Here is a 15,744-nt window from a genome sequence, read left to right on the forward strand (position 1 = left end):
ATACAATAAATACTTATGAGTAAAAAAGAAAAGCCCAGTGTCTAGGAAGACTGAGCAGTCAATGGAAACGCCATTTTTCATGTACTAGGCTGGCAAAGACCTAGGATTCTGAGATTCTATGGTGTTGGCACAGACGGGAGAAAGCGACAGCACACGCTGTTGACTGGAATGGGCGTTGATACGACTCCTCGGGAGGCAACGTGACAAACTTTGTCAAGATTAAGGTGTGGCCTGTGACCCAGCAGTGCAATTTTTTGGAGTTTATCTTAGAAATACAGAACAATATATGTAAGGATATTGGTTGAAACATTGTCTGTAATGGCAAAGTACTAGAAATGGTCCAAACCTTCCTCAGAGCACTGGTTAGAGGATTTCCACAGTGATGATTTACACTATGCAGCTGTAAAAAATACAGCTAGTCTCGTCCATGCTGCTGTAATGGTCTCCCGGACACCCTGTTAAGAGGGCAGCGTGGACACTGTGCAGGGTGGGCAAGGTCTTTGGAAGGTGCACAGAACTACCACCCACCTGTGACAGGTAACTGGGGCTGAGGGATAAGAGAAGCCTTTCACTTTACATCCTTCCTACTTTTTGATCATGTACCACGTGAGTGTGCTATTTAAGAACAATTCAGATAGATAAACCATGGAAACAGGTCCAGAACAAACCAAGGAACAAACCTGCACAGCCCAGGCCAACTCAGCGACCAGGAGCCCTGCAGAGTTGAAGGCCAGGACAGAAGAGAAAGTATTGTGAGAAGGGGTGCCCATCACACAGGAAGGGAGGGACGGTTCATGGACAAGCATCCCCTGTTTCCTGGGTTTGTATTATAGAATGGGTCTTTGGCCTGTTCCCTCACAGAGTGGTGGGAGGCTCTGGTGTCCTGCTTGTGATCACTTGCCATCAGATGCACATGTAAGTGTCCCAGAAACCCTCTGATACAGTGTGCATCATCTCAGAGTCACCTTCCTGCAAGATCAAATCTAGGGCCACAAGCCCAGTATGGAGGTGCACACCTCTAATTCCAGCTACATGGGAGGTTGAGGCAGGTGGGGTTGTAAGTTCTAGGCCATCCTGGGCAACTTAGCCAGTCTCTGTCTCAAAATAAAAATAAAAATAAAAAGGGTTGGGGATGCAGCTCAGTAGTAGAGCATTTGTCTAGCATGCACAGCCTAGGTTCAATCTCCAGCCTGCCCAAATCCCCAGCTCCAGCAAGAGCTCCCATCGTCAGCTCCCCTCTACCCTCAGTTCACCAAAAAAACAACCAAGAGAGAAGAGGCCCACACCTACCAAGGAGCACCAAGGCCCCAGGTGTTGGGACTTGATTTAATTTCTGGAAAGCATGCAAAATTTATGAAATCTGGAAGTATCACTGGAGCTGATGATGGACACGGGAAGCAGATGTTACCTGGTTTTGATTAACTGTCAACAATTGAGGACATCTTTATTTTGCCTTTCAGAGCAGTGGAGCTCAAACTGTATGTGGTACATCCTGAGTTCAGCGGAAACTGCTTTTTCCTGAATTTGCCTCTTTGAAGACTATGTGGACATATAATATGATTCTTCTCTTTGAAGAGTCAATACAGCGCAGATCCTAAGACCCTAATTGGTTCCATTCATTCATTCTGTACTCAGCGCTCACTCCATATGTACAATATGCACGGATCTATAAGGAAAGCATGGCAAGTACTTTCTGTAGTTCAATGCCAGCCTGTAGAACATTAAAAACATGCTCATTAACTAGTAATGAGACCTTTATTCTGTCCTATAGGCCACAACAATGATAAACAGAGATTATGGAATGATATAAAAATTTAAGGATAGTTCCAAACTATAGTCTTAGTCACCAAGTTCTTCAGTGTTGTCATAAGCAGCTGTAGTACCTCCTCCCAGCATCATGGCAGGCCACACAGAGAGGAAAGTCCTGGGTGACCGAGTGAGGGGCAGCAAATACCATGCAAAGCTCTCTGTCATGGAAACAAGCAAGAGAAGCAGCCTCTGGGCTCTAGACTTCGGCCCTCCAAAAGCTCCATTTCAAGCCCTATTTAAAAGACAGCCTTGAGGCTCACCCAGGTTCCCCTGACCTGGGCACTAGACCAAGTTCCTTGTTCTCTTCTCCATGGTCTCTGCTTGTAGAGGGGACTGGACAGGATGGCACCAGAATCCTCATCTGGGCCTGGCTCTTCTGTCAGACCTGGAAGGAGGTGTGCATCCCTGCTGTGCCTGGCCCTCAGAGGCAGCCTGCTGCCATCTCTCTGGGCAAAAAGCCCAATGCTGGGACAAGAACAATCAGACACACTCATGAATCAACCTCTCTTGCATTCTGCTCAGAGGAATATAATTTGCTAATTTACGGCATTTGTTATGGCTCAATTAAAGATGCCATCACAGAATGCTGACTGCTGGGCTCCGAGACTGCTAAGGCCAGGTAAATCCAGCCACACCGGCACACAGAGCTCCACCAAGGTGACACACAAGGCTGAACACGGTGCAATCAGCCCTGACAAAAAAGCAGTAAACAGATGCACAACTGGAGGGCAACACCCGCCCTCTTGGCTACCTTTGGTGCCACCCTGGAGGTGAAGACTCAGAAGTCCTCATCAGGGTCATGCAGATCAAATGATAAAACTTTTATGTACAAGTAAAAATATGCTAGTAAATCAATGGCCATCATTTCCTGGGGAGCCCTGTGTGGTGGTATTCTCATTGCCAAAGTGCCCGTGTGTTGGACTTACTTCTGAGATTTCTGGGTGCACAGAAAAACCCTGAGCCAGCTGGCTGCCACATGGAGCTAGGGCAGGTGACCAAACTGGCTTCCCGGCCAGCTTCCAGACCAGTGGCTACTGCTACTGCCTCCCTCTCTGTGGGTCATCCATGGTGCTATCAGAGGGGAGTAGGAACACTGCCCCTGCCCTGGCTTTGATAAAGACATCTGTGAAACTAACGGCCCTTGTTTCTCTCCTGGAGATTTCTTGGCTGCTGGGACGTGTCATGTACATTGCTCATCATGTACTACTCTAACCCCACCCTGTAGATGAGGCAGAGGTCAAGCTACTGTTCTACTACGCAGAACTCAAGTCTACTCAGCCAATAAGGAGCACAGCTGGGATTCCAAGTCACCCACAAAGACAGTGCAGGGTATAGCTTTGGTCCATCTTCAGCACAAACCCTACACCCCACACGGCGGACCCCCCAGGAATCTTGAGTCCCATTCAGAAAACCTCTCCTGGTGGCTGCCACTCTAGGCGAGGCTCAGGGTCAGCTGTGAGCATGGTGGGACAGGGAGAGAGTAACTCATGCCCTGGAACAGAAGGAGCAGTTTGGTGCTTGACCGCAGAGGCTCTGATTTCTCCTCATGAGGGGTCCTAGTACCACAGCTGAGCGCTGGCAGGACCCTGCAGCCTCTGGCCCAGGAGTGGGTTGTGGGTGGTGGGCGGGTGGAGGAGCCCTCAGGGAAGAAAGGAGCAGAGCTGTACCTGCGTGGAGCCAGATCTGTGCCAACGTCATCCAGGGATGTAGTGGGCCCTGCTTGGGGGCACTGCTCTGCAGAGATGAGGCCACTTCTGACAGTGCCTGCTCCACTCTCGAGGCTGCTACTGACGTGGCGTGGACAGAGCCTATGAGAGGTTTCGAGAATACTGTATCAGGAGCGAAAAGGCAGATCAACCGCCAACACCAGGCAGACGACCCCCTCCCAGACACAGACACAGTGCACAACGTTCACACAGCCTTTCCAGGATGTTTCTGAGTTTCTGCCCATAAAGAAATCAGGACCGTTAAGGCTTGGAACCTCAGTCTCCTCCTTTTGCTTTGGCTGATCCTGCAGTCAACACGCAGAGCGCATGCTAGGCCAAGGGCTCCCTCCAGGAGCTTAGCACGGCACAGTGAGTGTTGGGAGCAGGAAGGGAAACAGCTAGACACACAGCAGTGATACAGTGTTAACAAATGGCATGAATGAAGGGCTACAAAGGGACATTACAAAGCACCCTGTAAGGGCCTAAACTTGGTAACTCTACAGGAGAGGGCAGGGAGCACCGTGCTTGCCTCCAAGGCAGCAACTGGAGCAGACTGATGGCCGTTCTCAGGACAGTCCAACAATTTCCCATGTCATTAGTGGAGCTGGGCCTTTGAGGTGGGCAACACCCCTGGACTGGGAGTTGTATCCCATGGCATGGCCTACACACTGCAGAAAAAGGACCCTTTTGTCCCAGGGTAAGCCAGCATCTATTCTTAAGGCTAATTCCAGACTTGTGGAGGATGGCTCGTAGCTAAGACACCTGGGGTCATAATACCTGCCTAACTCTTCTGTAAAACCTGCTGTCCTGAAAGGCTAAGAAAGACACTACAAAGCACAGTGCCAGGCAAAGGCACAGTGTGGAGAGTGAGGCAAAATGCAGGGTGCCTTGCAGAGGACCTGACAATAGGAGACCACCTCCATAAACAGGGCTCGCTCCCCACCTGTCCAACACTCCTGGAGGTATGATTTTGGAACTGAGAGCACTTATTTAAAATTTAAAACTGTTAATGTTTATATTCACCTGTGACATTCTTTATTTATAATTTACAGAGATATACATTTCAACACTGTTATTCGTAACTATCAGCTCATCATGAAGTTCCAAACAGTGAAGATATGTAAATATAAATGCTGATGACGAAGCTGGGGGTAGCATGTGCCTATAGCCCCAGAGGCTTGCGGGGGGGGGGGGCTGAGGTAGGAGGATCATTTTAACCCACAAGTTTGAGACGAGCGTAGACAACATAAAGAGACATGGTCTCAAAATTTTAAAATGCTGACTATGCAAACAAAACAAGTTTATTCTACTCTGGATAATACAAAATCATAGGCATAAACATATTTTCAGTTGGGATTTGGAATGCACATCATTTATTGACTTTAAGAGGATCTGCAGTAATAACTGGCCATCCATGTGGTTTGACTACAACATGACAGTAGTGTGAATTCTTCTAACTACACTCAAATCCTTTGATGGGTTTGGTGGATGTAAATCAAATCTACTAAAGGGAAGGCATTCCACCTTCCCCAGGCAGATAATCTGCAGACAGGCCCCAAGGATGCCTGAGAGGATAATCACCTAGAGGAAAGGCCTCAGAAGTGTGCCAGAGGGAAAGTGGCCATTCAGGAAAGGCAACTGAGGCCAAGACGAGATAGTCTAACTGATGGCATTCATGAATGGGCTAACGAACAAAGTCTGGCTATGAACTTGGACAAATATGTCTAACTATCTTTTGGCAACCTAAAGAGCAAAATGATTAAACTGCCATGGATATTTTTAGTCTTATTTTGTTTGATACAAAACAATATTTTAACTTTGATAAGAATGATTTGATATAGCTTCCCTGAGACTTTCAGTAGCAATGATGGGTTAAACAGATGATTGTCCTGGAAGTGGCTGCTGCTGCTGCTGCTGCTGCTGCTGCTGCTCTATTCTGCCATTATCATGCTAGTTTGTCTGGAACAGGGATTCTCAACACTGACTTCACATCACAGTCATTGAGGGTTAGAAATCATGGCGCTGCAAGGACAGCCTACACAGAGGAGTCACTAACTCTCGGGGCATGGCCAGGCATCTATTTGGTGACCACCTCCCATACTTCTAACATGCAGTCAAGCCCAGAACTGCTTGCCTGCAGGGACAGGAGCAGCTGTGACTAACACATGGTCAGGAAGAGACTGGACCCAGGCTGGCAGCTGGAGTGCTGTGACTTCCCTGTAGCCCATGGTCACCTGGGCAAAACTCCTAAGAACTTGTTTCCAGAACACAGGGTCTCGGACTCAGCCTGAGAATCCCTTTGGACTCGGAAAATTATTAAAGACACTAAAGGGATTTATGTGGGTTTTATCTATTGATACTTAGTTACCATATTAGAAAACTGAAACTGAGGTTTATAATATTCAGTTATTGATTCATTTAAAGATAATAATGCACAATGGACAGTAGAAGAATTCATAAAATTCCTACTAGGTTCTATGACTCCTTTGCCACCAGGACTTGTGGCTTTCGGAGGGGTTAATTTTGTTTTTTGGACGAACTATTTATTTGGTCCACAAATGAACTAACCAAAAACTATTGCCAAAGTTCCTTCTCTTTGTGAGATCTACATGTGACTAAATTAATTAATTCTTAGCCTTGCAATCGAGTCCACTGTGAATGGAGTCTGGAAGATGAGGAGTTGACCTCGGCAGTGTTGGTGGTCATCAACCGTGGGGGACAGACCACTTCAGGATCTGTGATTAGCACTTTGCACTTAATCTTTCAACAACGCTGGGAGGCAGGGAATAATGTTTTTTGCATTGTTTAGGTGACAGAATTGAGACTTGATGAGGTTATGTAACTATCCAAAGTCACATAGCCAAGCGATGGCAAAACCAGGACTGAACTGGCTTGACTCCAAGTCCAGCCTCTAAGCCCAGCTCCGAGGCCACCTCCTCTGGGGAGGTGGCTGCGATCTTTTGCTCCTCCCTGCAGTGAGGCTTCCTTGCGTCCTTGCTGCTTCCCTGTGGCTGTCACTGTCACTGTCTTGCTGTAGAAGGAAGGGTATCTCCTCTGTTTAGGACTCTGCAGAGAACAATAGTGCCAGGCCCACCCTTGGGGTGAGTGGACGGGCAGCAGAAACAGACAACGTCACCATGTGACATTCGGAAGAGCATCCCACTTTTGGATGTGTGCCTGCCGTGTCCACCTTCCTCCCTGATACAGGATCAAGGCCAGAACCATCACTGTTCCCGAGGGCTTTTTAGTGCTGCTGTCACCACTTCTACCAACCTGGACTGAAAGTGTTGGTGGCAGATAATTAAACATCAGGTGTCTGTGAGTGACTCCCCGCCAATGTAACTAGCCCATTAAAACAGAGAATGGTGGCAGGTTTTCCATAAGTACTTCTTCCCTCCTCAGTCGACTCCTTGTCACCCATACTTCACAAGGCCACAGCCTTCACATTCTGAACCAGGATATTAAAGCGTTCAGAGATTTGTTAATAACAGCAGATGACTAATGACGATGGTAAAAGTATAGCATCTACTATTCCTGGCAATAACACGATAAATAAATGTCTTCCACAGGATTAGAATTTGGGGAATGATTAAAAAAAAAAAAAAACAAGACAACCTGTGTCTTACTGTTCCATAGGACTGAGGAGGTGCCAGGACAGACCCTGGACTTTGATTCAGGCAGGTAAATCACAAAAATGCTGGCTCTAACCCACACATTTCAAGGAACTCTTCTTTCTTATCAAAGAAGCTGCATCCCTGTATTTGTACAACCTCTGGTGGAAATGGACAAATTGAGGCTTGCAAAGGGAATCAGAAGAATTGAGGACATAGATCCAATGTAAAATCCAAGTCTGGAGAAATGTTTCCAAATCACCTGGCTCCACGAGTGAGCAGGCCGGTGCCTGGCTCCTCCTGTCTTATTAACCACACTAATTGGAGAAGGTCTCATCACAGCCACGCCTGGGGCCTGTGTGCTGTAAAGCAGCTGCTGGGCTCTGCCACAGTGATGCGCCCCTTCCCCTCAGGACACAGTGGCTTGGAGAAGCCACTATGCTGAGCAGCAATGCAGGCAGGAAAGAGTACATCCTCAAACCTGGCCCAAGCTCTGTGACCTAATTGCCAGAACAGTCCAGGACACAGGATGCTGGAGCAGAGGCTAGGGGATTTCCTCAGGCCAGTGGTTTTCGAGCCTGGACCATCTCAGACGCTGATACAAAGCAAAGTGCCACCTGAGGAACTATTCTGCTTCCTAATCTGGTGCTTTCTTCTAGGTACCCTCTGATGACCGGGTGGACGTGCTATAGGGGGTACCAGGAACTGTGTTGGAAAGACCTTTCTCCAAGTTGAGAGGGGCAGGAACCTAGGCCACTGATCTCCAGACACTTCGAGCCCACGCTCTGAACCTGTCCAAGCCTCCCCGCCATGTGCTGAGGCTCTCTGAGAAACCCTGCGACAAGTAGGACACGCCAACAGCCGGCTCAAATTGCTCGGCAGTGAAATCTTCCCAATGTACCTTTTCCGCTGGAAACAGACGCCTCTGGTCTGCTTCAAATGCAGCAGCTGGGTATGAGCCCTATTTTACCATCAAAGTTCATCAAAGGGATCTCAGAGCTGATAATTTTAAGCAAAAGCTAGAAAAAATTAAGTGGCTCCGGTTATTCAGATCACCCTGTTTTCACAGCAGGGTCCCCAACTGCCTGGCATGTTTCTATTCCAGCTGTCCCTTTGGCTTCCTGCTGGATTAGACAAGTGGCTTCAGTCTGAACAGCGAGGAGAGGATGAACTAGATCTCGGGTGAAATGCTGCCCAGCTTGGGCCTCGCTGCATGTCCCAGTGTCAGGAACAATGGGCAACTGTTCCATTATGTGGAACATAAAAAAGTCCCCTACAAAAGAGACATAGGTAGACATATCTGGCACACGGACGTTCAGGGCCCGGGCGGCCCTCCGCCTGCCAGCCCTGGAGGGCTGGCTCACGTGTGTAGACATGGGAGGATGATGGAGCACGAGGTGGCGCCCTGCGTCCCATCTCCGTCGTCACCCGCATTCTACCTCCTGCTGCCACAGCCAATACCTCCCCTCCCCACATTTTTCTGAAAAGAAACTGTGCCACTCCAGCATCAGCCACGCAGAATCACCCAGTACTGATGAATCTCTGTCTGTCTCCCTTCAGTCTCAAAATCATTCAGTATTGTCTGTGGATACAGGATTCAGCTTCTAGTGCTTAGACACCGTACCACCAAAACTGCTACACAAGACAAAGCAGCCTGGCTGTCTGAAGACCCTGGGCACGCAACAGCCACCCTGGTGACTAAGCATTCTTCTGGCTGGCCTGCTGAGAATTTTCATTTTTCAAAGGAAATGAAGAGTGTTTCTGAGACAGGGCTAGGACACACACCAGCCCAACACTGCAGACAGCTGGCAGCCTCGACCTTCTGTCTCCACACCTGCCCGGTGCTCTGGGAATCAGAATGATCTGGGCTGAAGGAGGGAAGGCCAAGGTCTGGGAAGAGACAGGAGAGCCACTCTAACTTCATTCTCTAATTTAAACATATTAAATATGGGGGGGGGGTGTGTACCAGGGATTGAACTCAGGGGCACTTGACCACTGAGCCACATCCCCAGCTCTATTTTGTATTTTATTTAGAGACAGGGTCTCACCGAGTTGCTTAGTGCCTGGCTTTTGCTGAGGCTGGCTTTGAACTTGCGATCCTCCTGCCTCAGCCTCCCGAGCTGCTGGGATTACAGGCATTTTCCACAGTGCCTGGCTCTGGATCTTTTAAAAATTTTTATTTTGTGGTGCTGGGATGAAACCCAGGTCCTCATATATGCTAGGCAAGTGCTCTACCACTAAGATACATGACAGCCCACTCCTTTTTTCTCCATGAAAGTTTTGGTGGCCTCCCTCTCTTGGGGAGCTAGGGACATCCCCATCTTTGCTAGACGGTAGACCTGCTTTTCTGAGAAGGCTGACTAGGGGTGGTGACTCCTCCCTGTGCTGTCCCAGGTCTCCTTTCCATAGTGGCTTCTTTTCTGTGCCAGAGTGACCAGGGCTGCAGAGCTCCCTGGGCAACGACTGCCCCTATCTGAACCCCTCTGTCATTGCTGCCTCCTGCTGCAGCTCCTTGGACAAGCAGCTCTGGTCATGGTTCCAAGCAGAACTTCCCTTTTTCTGAGTGCAAAACAGATTGGACAGCCAGACCTGGCCCCAAGACGAGATCACAGTTTCCCAACAACTTGAACAGAGGATCAACCACAGTTTAACCCTGACAGGGTGTGTCTAATCCTGAGAGGGAGAAGCTCTTTCCAGGGAAAGCTTCAGGGAAGGACCCACCAAAGCAGGGATGTGTTGTCACGGGTGGGCATGCGAGGCCAGCACAGCATGCTGCTGGCAGGAGTTGGCAGGGCCAGGTGGTCACACAGGAAAAAGCATGGTGCGAAGCTGTTCACAAACAAGCGGAGGGTACCAGCTGTCCAAGTGCAAGGAGGTGGCTCTGGGCTGGAGACAGTACCTTCTGGAGGACTACTGCGGGCAGAGGCTTCCTGGTCACCCAAACCCTCCCTTTGCATATTCATGAGGCTGCAGCTCTGGGCCCAAGTGCCCTTTTGCTGGGGAGGCTGCTGCCCTGTGAGCCTCGAAGTGTTTCTCTCTGCTGCGCCCTGGGGAAGGTCTGCCAGGTGCTATTCTAAATCTGGACACCTGATTCTATCTGAGTGCCATTTATTATTGAATTGTCAATCTCTTAATAATTCCATTCAACCTTACACAGAACTAGTTAAGGAGAATTACATTAAAATTAATATTAATTTAATCTAAACAGTAAGAAAAGGTTCTATTTGAAAAGATTATATATAGCAGGGATGAATTTTAAAAATCACAACTCCTCAAAAATGGTAGGGTAATTGCTAGAGTAATGTTTTCATAGATACATACATTTTCAAAACACTACTTAATTAAGCAGGAGCAGAGGTAAGATATGCCACCTGGCCAGCCATGATACACAATCTTGAATGTTAGAAAATACAAACCCAACGATAAAATGCTGGCCATAAAGGAAGAGAAATCACCCACTTCTATCTTAAATTCATTTCTCCATCTTATTTCACTTTAGTGGTGTGTTCTTTCATTAATCTGTTTATTCTCCTCTCCCAGTGACTCACTACCAAAGACTGCAACAGTCTCACTATTATCAGTGTTATGAAAAACTGAGTCAGAACCCAAGTCGGCACCTTGATTTTTCAGCATGTTCTTGGAGAGGAGCAGAACTTCTGTACACATTCTGGGGTCCTCGGGTTGGGAGCAGAGCACAGCAGTGTGGAGACAGCCCTGCCCAGCCCTTTCTTCTCTTTTCATTCTGGGAAGTCAGTGAGGCCTATGGGAGCCACAGCTGCCCAGGTGTGTCTCAGGAAGAAAGGCACCTGGCTGGGTCTTAAAATTAGGATCCATTACTGCCAAACCATAAAGGCATATAAAATAAGGATTAAATTTACATTTTTTAACAGATGAGGAAACTAAGGCCCAGAGATCAGATGAATTGCAGGGGCTCCACTGCTGAACCAGCCCTTAAACTCTGGCTTCCTTTGAGGGACTTGAAGCTATTTCTATGGAAAATGTTTTAGCATAAATATATCAAACTTCACCTTCCCGGTCAGGGCTGCCTGAAGGTTTTAATGTAGCCTGACTTTCTGAAAATGAAGGACTTTTAGTATCCCTAGGAGCTCGATATGGAAGGGGATTTGGCAGTGAAATCTTTTTATGAAGAACTCTAATGTGATGCCAATATCAAAACATGCCTCTTTATTATTAGGGACACCACAGCTAGCTGGGGCTGGATTTCAGAGAGGGAAGTCATGTTCTGGGGTATGTGGGGGGCGCGTTTGCCATCAGTGGGGCTCAGATCATTGAGATGAACAGAAACATTTATCTGCAGCTTCCCAAGTGTGACCCAAGGAACACAGACACCGTGGGATGTAAAAATGATGAAATTAGCTTGGGAAGACTAGGTCAAAGTCAAGAATCTCGACTTTTTTAAACTGCAAGATTCTGCGGAGCCTGTGATGTACTCATGTGAGCTAGGAATCTCTAGGCAGGAGACAGACCATTTCCCAAAATTTGACCAGATAGAATAAAGGGCGTAGGAAACATCTTTTAGGGAATGTGATCACTCACTAATGACTTAAAGGCACTAATCCTACTTCTGGGGAATTGCTTAGTCTTCTTTGACTTTTGGTAGATGCGCTTTTAAGTTTTATGATATCTGCCTTTAGAAAAATTAACAACAAGGATGGCTTTTCTATAGTGGCTACACCGGAAAGGATGTCGAGATTCAACCGGTTCTCTCTACCTATCACTCACAGGAGATCCACCATGGGGGCCAGGGCCACACTTTCAATAAGTGCCATCTGTCCACTGCCTGCCCTAACCTGGGCCATTTCCCAGACACTCCTTCCTCTGTAGTCCTTCTCAGACCAATACTGCCTCACAGTGTTTGAACCAGGCTGTGCTGGTGCCCTGGCATCATAGGGGAGCTGGTCCCAAGTGGCAGAGCAGGCAGGCAGGCGGCAGCGAGAGGGCCACAGCACCCCAACATCCCAACACTGGACAACCACAGCACATACACCACAGTGGAGGAAGGTGTGACTCTGGAGCCCCTCGGAAGGGTTAATAGATTGGTAAACTACTTACTAACTGAAAAAAGGGAAGGAAAACCATGAAAGTATGCTTCTGGAGAGTTGCCTTGGAACAACAGATCAAACCAAAAATTAAAACCAAGAAATAAAATAGTTGAAAAATCCAAAATTAAGGCTAAAAACACAAAGAGAGTTCTAATAATCTTCCAACTGTAAGTCTGGCTTTCTGGAATTAGATTTCAGTTCAGGAGTCACACACACCACACACACACATAATTTTTTAACCACACAAAGGCCAGTGGACATTCCCTCTCCACGTGCACCCGGCACACAAGTTGACCAATTCATGTAATGTGCTTTGCTTCCAGAGCAGGAAATTCCAAAAGGAAGGAAAAATAATGAAACGAGCAGGGTTTGGATCTTTCCACATAGTAACCCTAATCCTGAGTCCAACAATGTGCAAGGCTGGGCTAGTTTTTATTCCTAGGATGTCAAAAGGCAAGAGGTAGAAATTCACAAAACCTCAGGCCTTGGCTACCTGCTTGTCCTAGGAAAGAATTGGGATCCAAATTCTTACAACTATAGTCAAGAAATTCTACATTTATCAGTAGGTCCCCCCTTGATTAAGTGTCCCTTGGGTGCTTCAAGCTTAGCTGAAACAAGGACACTGGCTTCACCAAGAATAAATGCTAAGTGTGGCTTGGGATGCACTACGTTCAGCAGAAAGGTGAGTAGGTGCTCATCATCCCACAATTAGCCAGTTCACCTGATGTGCCCCACTGGAAGAGCCAGAACCCCATGCTTCAAAGGCCTAGAGGAACACAGAGCTCCCTGAAATGTAGGAACCCACAGGTTGCAGAGGTGGCTGGGCCAGCTGTGCAGAAGGGACAGGCAGTGCAAACCTATAATTTTGTGCTAGGACAGTGAGATCCCAAACTCAGCAGAAGTCAATGTTAAAAACAATTTTTTTTTTTTGGAAAAATCAAAGCTGGCCATTGTATTAAGGGAAAGTGTCTTATTTTGATAGTTTGTAAATGTTATCTTCATCTTCTATTTCATAAACCCTGGGTTGCCATTACAGCCAAGTTCGGGACACTCCACATGCAGAGGAGTAGGCCAGGGTGTTGCTCAGTTGGATGGTTTACTTCAGACGAGCCCTGCGCTCCTGTGCTGGCTTTCTGTGGGTCAGTAGCTCCAAGCCATCCTAGAGAAGAGCCCAGGAAAGAAAGCAGCTCCTTCTGGCAGCCATCCCACTTAGGAGCTTTGGTTTAGCATATAACTGAGCATTTGGGACAAAGATGAGCCCTTATAAATCATAGATACAGAGATTAAATTTTCTGGCAGTGCTGGCAGCAAAGTGCACATTAAATAAATGAGTGAAAGAAAACAAGGATAGGCTCTCCGGGGAAATCCGTATTTAGGTCCTTTTTAAGGACTTTACCAATCAGTGTTGCATTTTAATAAAGGGATTTTTTTTTAATTGACAGATTCTAGAACTCCCTAAAGTAGACTTTCAGAATTTCTGTATTATTTAAAAGCAAGATTAGACTAAAATGCTGTTCAATTTCCCTATGTGGTTTAATGACACAAACCCAACGTTTTCTTTCCTTGCAAAATGGAAAACACTTTATAGCACCATTTCTCAAAAATGTGGTCCATACCCACTGGCATTGGAACCATAGTGGTGGTTTACAAATCCAGATTCCTGGGTCCCACCTCAGGCCCATTTACCTTGTGGGTGGAGCCCAGGAGACTGGCAGACCTTAAAGTCCCTTGTGAGAACCACATACTTAATAGCATATGCCCATTATCTTTAGAGTATGGCCTTGATTAGTATATGGTAGTTGAACTAAATTCATTTCTAAGTTGAAACCCAGAAGTTTTTAGGATTAAATTATTATTTGCAAAATATTGTAATTTGCCTTTTCTTTAACAGGATTACTTTTTATGTATTTTTATCAAATCCAGAGAAGGACCCAAGAGTAAAGAGTAATGTTCTAGGAAAATCCAGTAAGTTCTGTTGAGGACCAGTCTCCTTCCTTCCAGAAGAGATTGGAACCTGGACACTAATGTCTACAACCCCAGGATTCCTCCTGCCCCACCAGCTTTGAATTTTCAAACAAGCAAGGTCTTCTCTGTGACAAATTTGATGGGAGTTTCCTATCCAGCTTATCAGTTAGGAAGATTATCAGAAACTAGAACATCAGGCAAATGAAGCAGGTCTGACAAGAAAGGAAAAACCATGTTTACAGAGAGAGGGTTCCCGGCGGGGACCTGAGTCACTGAATGAATGAGGCGCAGGGGGCCACACAAAGGTATCAGGTTTGGGATGAGAATGGAGACGAGAAGATACAAACAGGTGGAGAGGAGATTCGGTTCTTGAAGGAGAGGAGGAGGAGGAGGAGCACTCTGACACTAAAAAAGTAAAAGAGAGGAAAAAAAAAGGATAAAGGCAAAACAAAACAAAACAAACTTTAAAAGACAAAGAAAAAATAAACTAGCTTTAAATATACTCACATAAGCTGCAAAGAAAATGAAGTCATGTAATACACAATCATTCCTCTATTTGAGAATAGAATACAAGTGCTTTTCGAAGAAAACAAATTTGTTTTTCCACTGGTTATTTAATTGTTTTGCAATAATATCATGGAACAAATGTAACTCAGATATACCTGGGCAGAGTCAGCAGTGTGAGCCACCGAAAATAATACACGTTTAACCTACAATGTCTAGGGTATTCTCTAGGACACTACTGGCTTTTCAACTGGAAAGGGTTAGAATTAGACTTTCCATAGATTTGTTTTTCATGAGAAGCACTTATATAAGGTCCACTTCAAAACTACAGTTTCCCAAGGTGCAGTGTGCTGGGTGCAATGATGTCACGGGCTCAGCATGGTGATGATGGAGTGGTAGGAAAGTTTCTGAAGTGGTCTACAGTGGTGGGGTGCACTAGTCGGGCACTCGGAAAAGGAAGCCTGCCCTGCTGCCTTCACATCTTAGAGCTGGAGAGAGATGTGGCAATGTTGAGACCCCCACAGCTGTAAGAAGAAACTTTCCCAAACAAAATGGATCAAACTTTCAAGTTAAAAAAAATTATTTGGCTTGGGAGAGGTATCCGGTAATATCTACCAATGATTAAAGATAAATCCCCTTACCCCACATCCTGTTTTGAAGGCAAGAGAAAGAAAAATAATTTTTTTTCATCCTCTATTTAAGGAACTACCAACCTATTCCAAAGAAAAGACAATGACTCATAGCTTCAAAGTAAAGACTGTCACTCCATTTGACTCCCCCTTTTCACTGGCTGGGCTGAATTAGATGACAGAGATGTTCTGGAAGGGGGCTTTCTTGGTGGCCACATCCATCTGAACACTGTCCTGCTCTGTTAGCTACCATGGACTAGGCCCATCCAAAGCTGTATTTTCCCACAGATCTGCACACAGTGGGAAATGATATTCCAGTTAATCAAACACTTCTGGAATCAAGAGCAGTGAGTCTGCAGGCTTCAAGACCCAGGTGTGTGATAATGGTATTGTGATATATATTTTAAAGTTCCTTTATATTAGAGAGAAAGAGATGGAACAGAGCACTAATTGTTGC

At 46.4% G+C, this 15,744-nt stretch overlaps 1 protein-coding gene across 5 annotated transcripts in view; it reads right to left on the reverse strand.

The window, feature by feature from the left end:
- TTC7B (tetratricopeptide repeat domain 7B) overlaps positions 1–15,744 on the reverse strand; it is a 230,839-nt gene that overhangs the window by 36,038 nt on the left and 179,057 nt on the right. For 3 of the 5 annotated variants that reach the window (XM_081290633.1, XM_081290632.1, XM_081290636.1), the window contains 3 exons: positions 14,395–14,559; positions 12,200–12,250; positions 3,477–3,617 (listed from right to left, as the gene is read on the reverse strand). In XM_081290633.1, the coding sequence (XP_081146759.1) occupies positions 3,477–3,617; positions 12,200–12,250; positions 14,395–14,559 (357 nt within the window). The remainder of the gene's footprint in view (positions 1–3,476; positions 3,618–12,199; positions 12,251–14,394; positions 14,560–15,744) is intronic. The other 2 variants (XM_081290634.1, XM_081290635.1) reach the window with 2 other exon arrangements.

This window comes from Spermophilus citellus, assembly GCF_964194105.1.
Source record: "Spermophilus citellus genome assembly, chromosome: 4".
NCBI classification, from domain to species: Eukaryota; Metazoa; Chordata; class Mammalia; order Rodentia; family Sciuridae; genus Spermophilus; species Spermophilus citellus.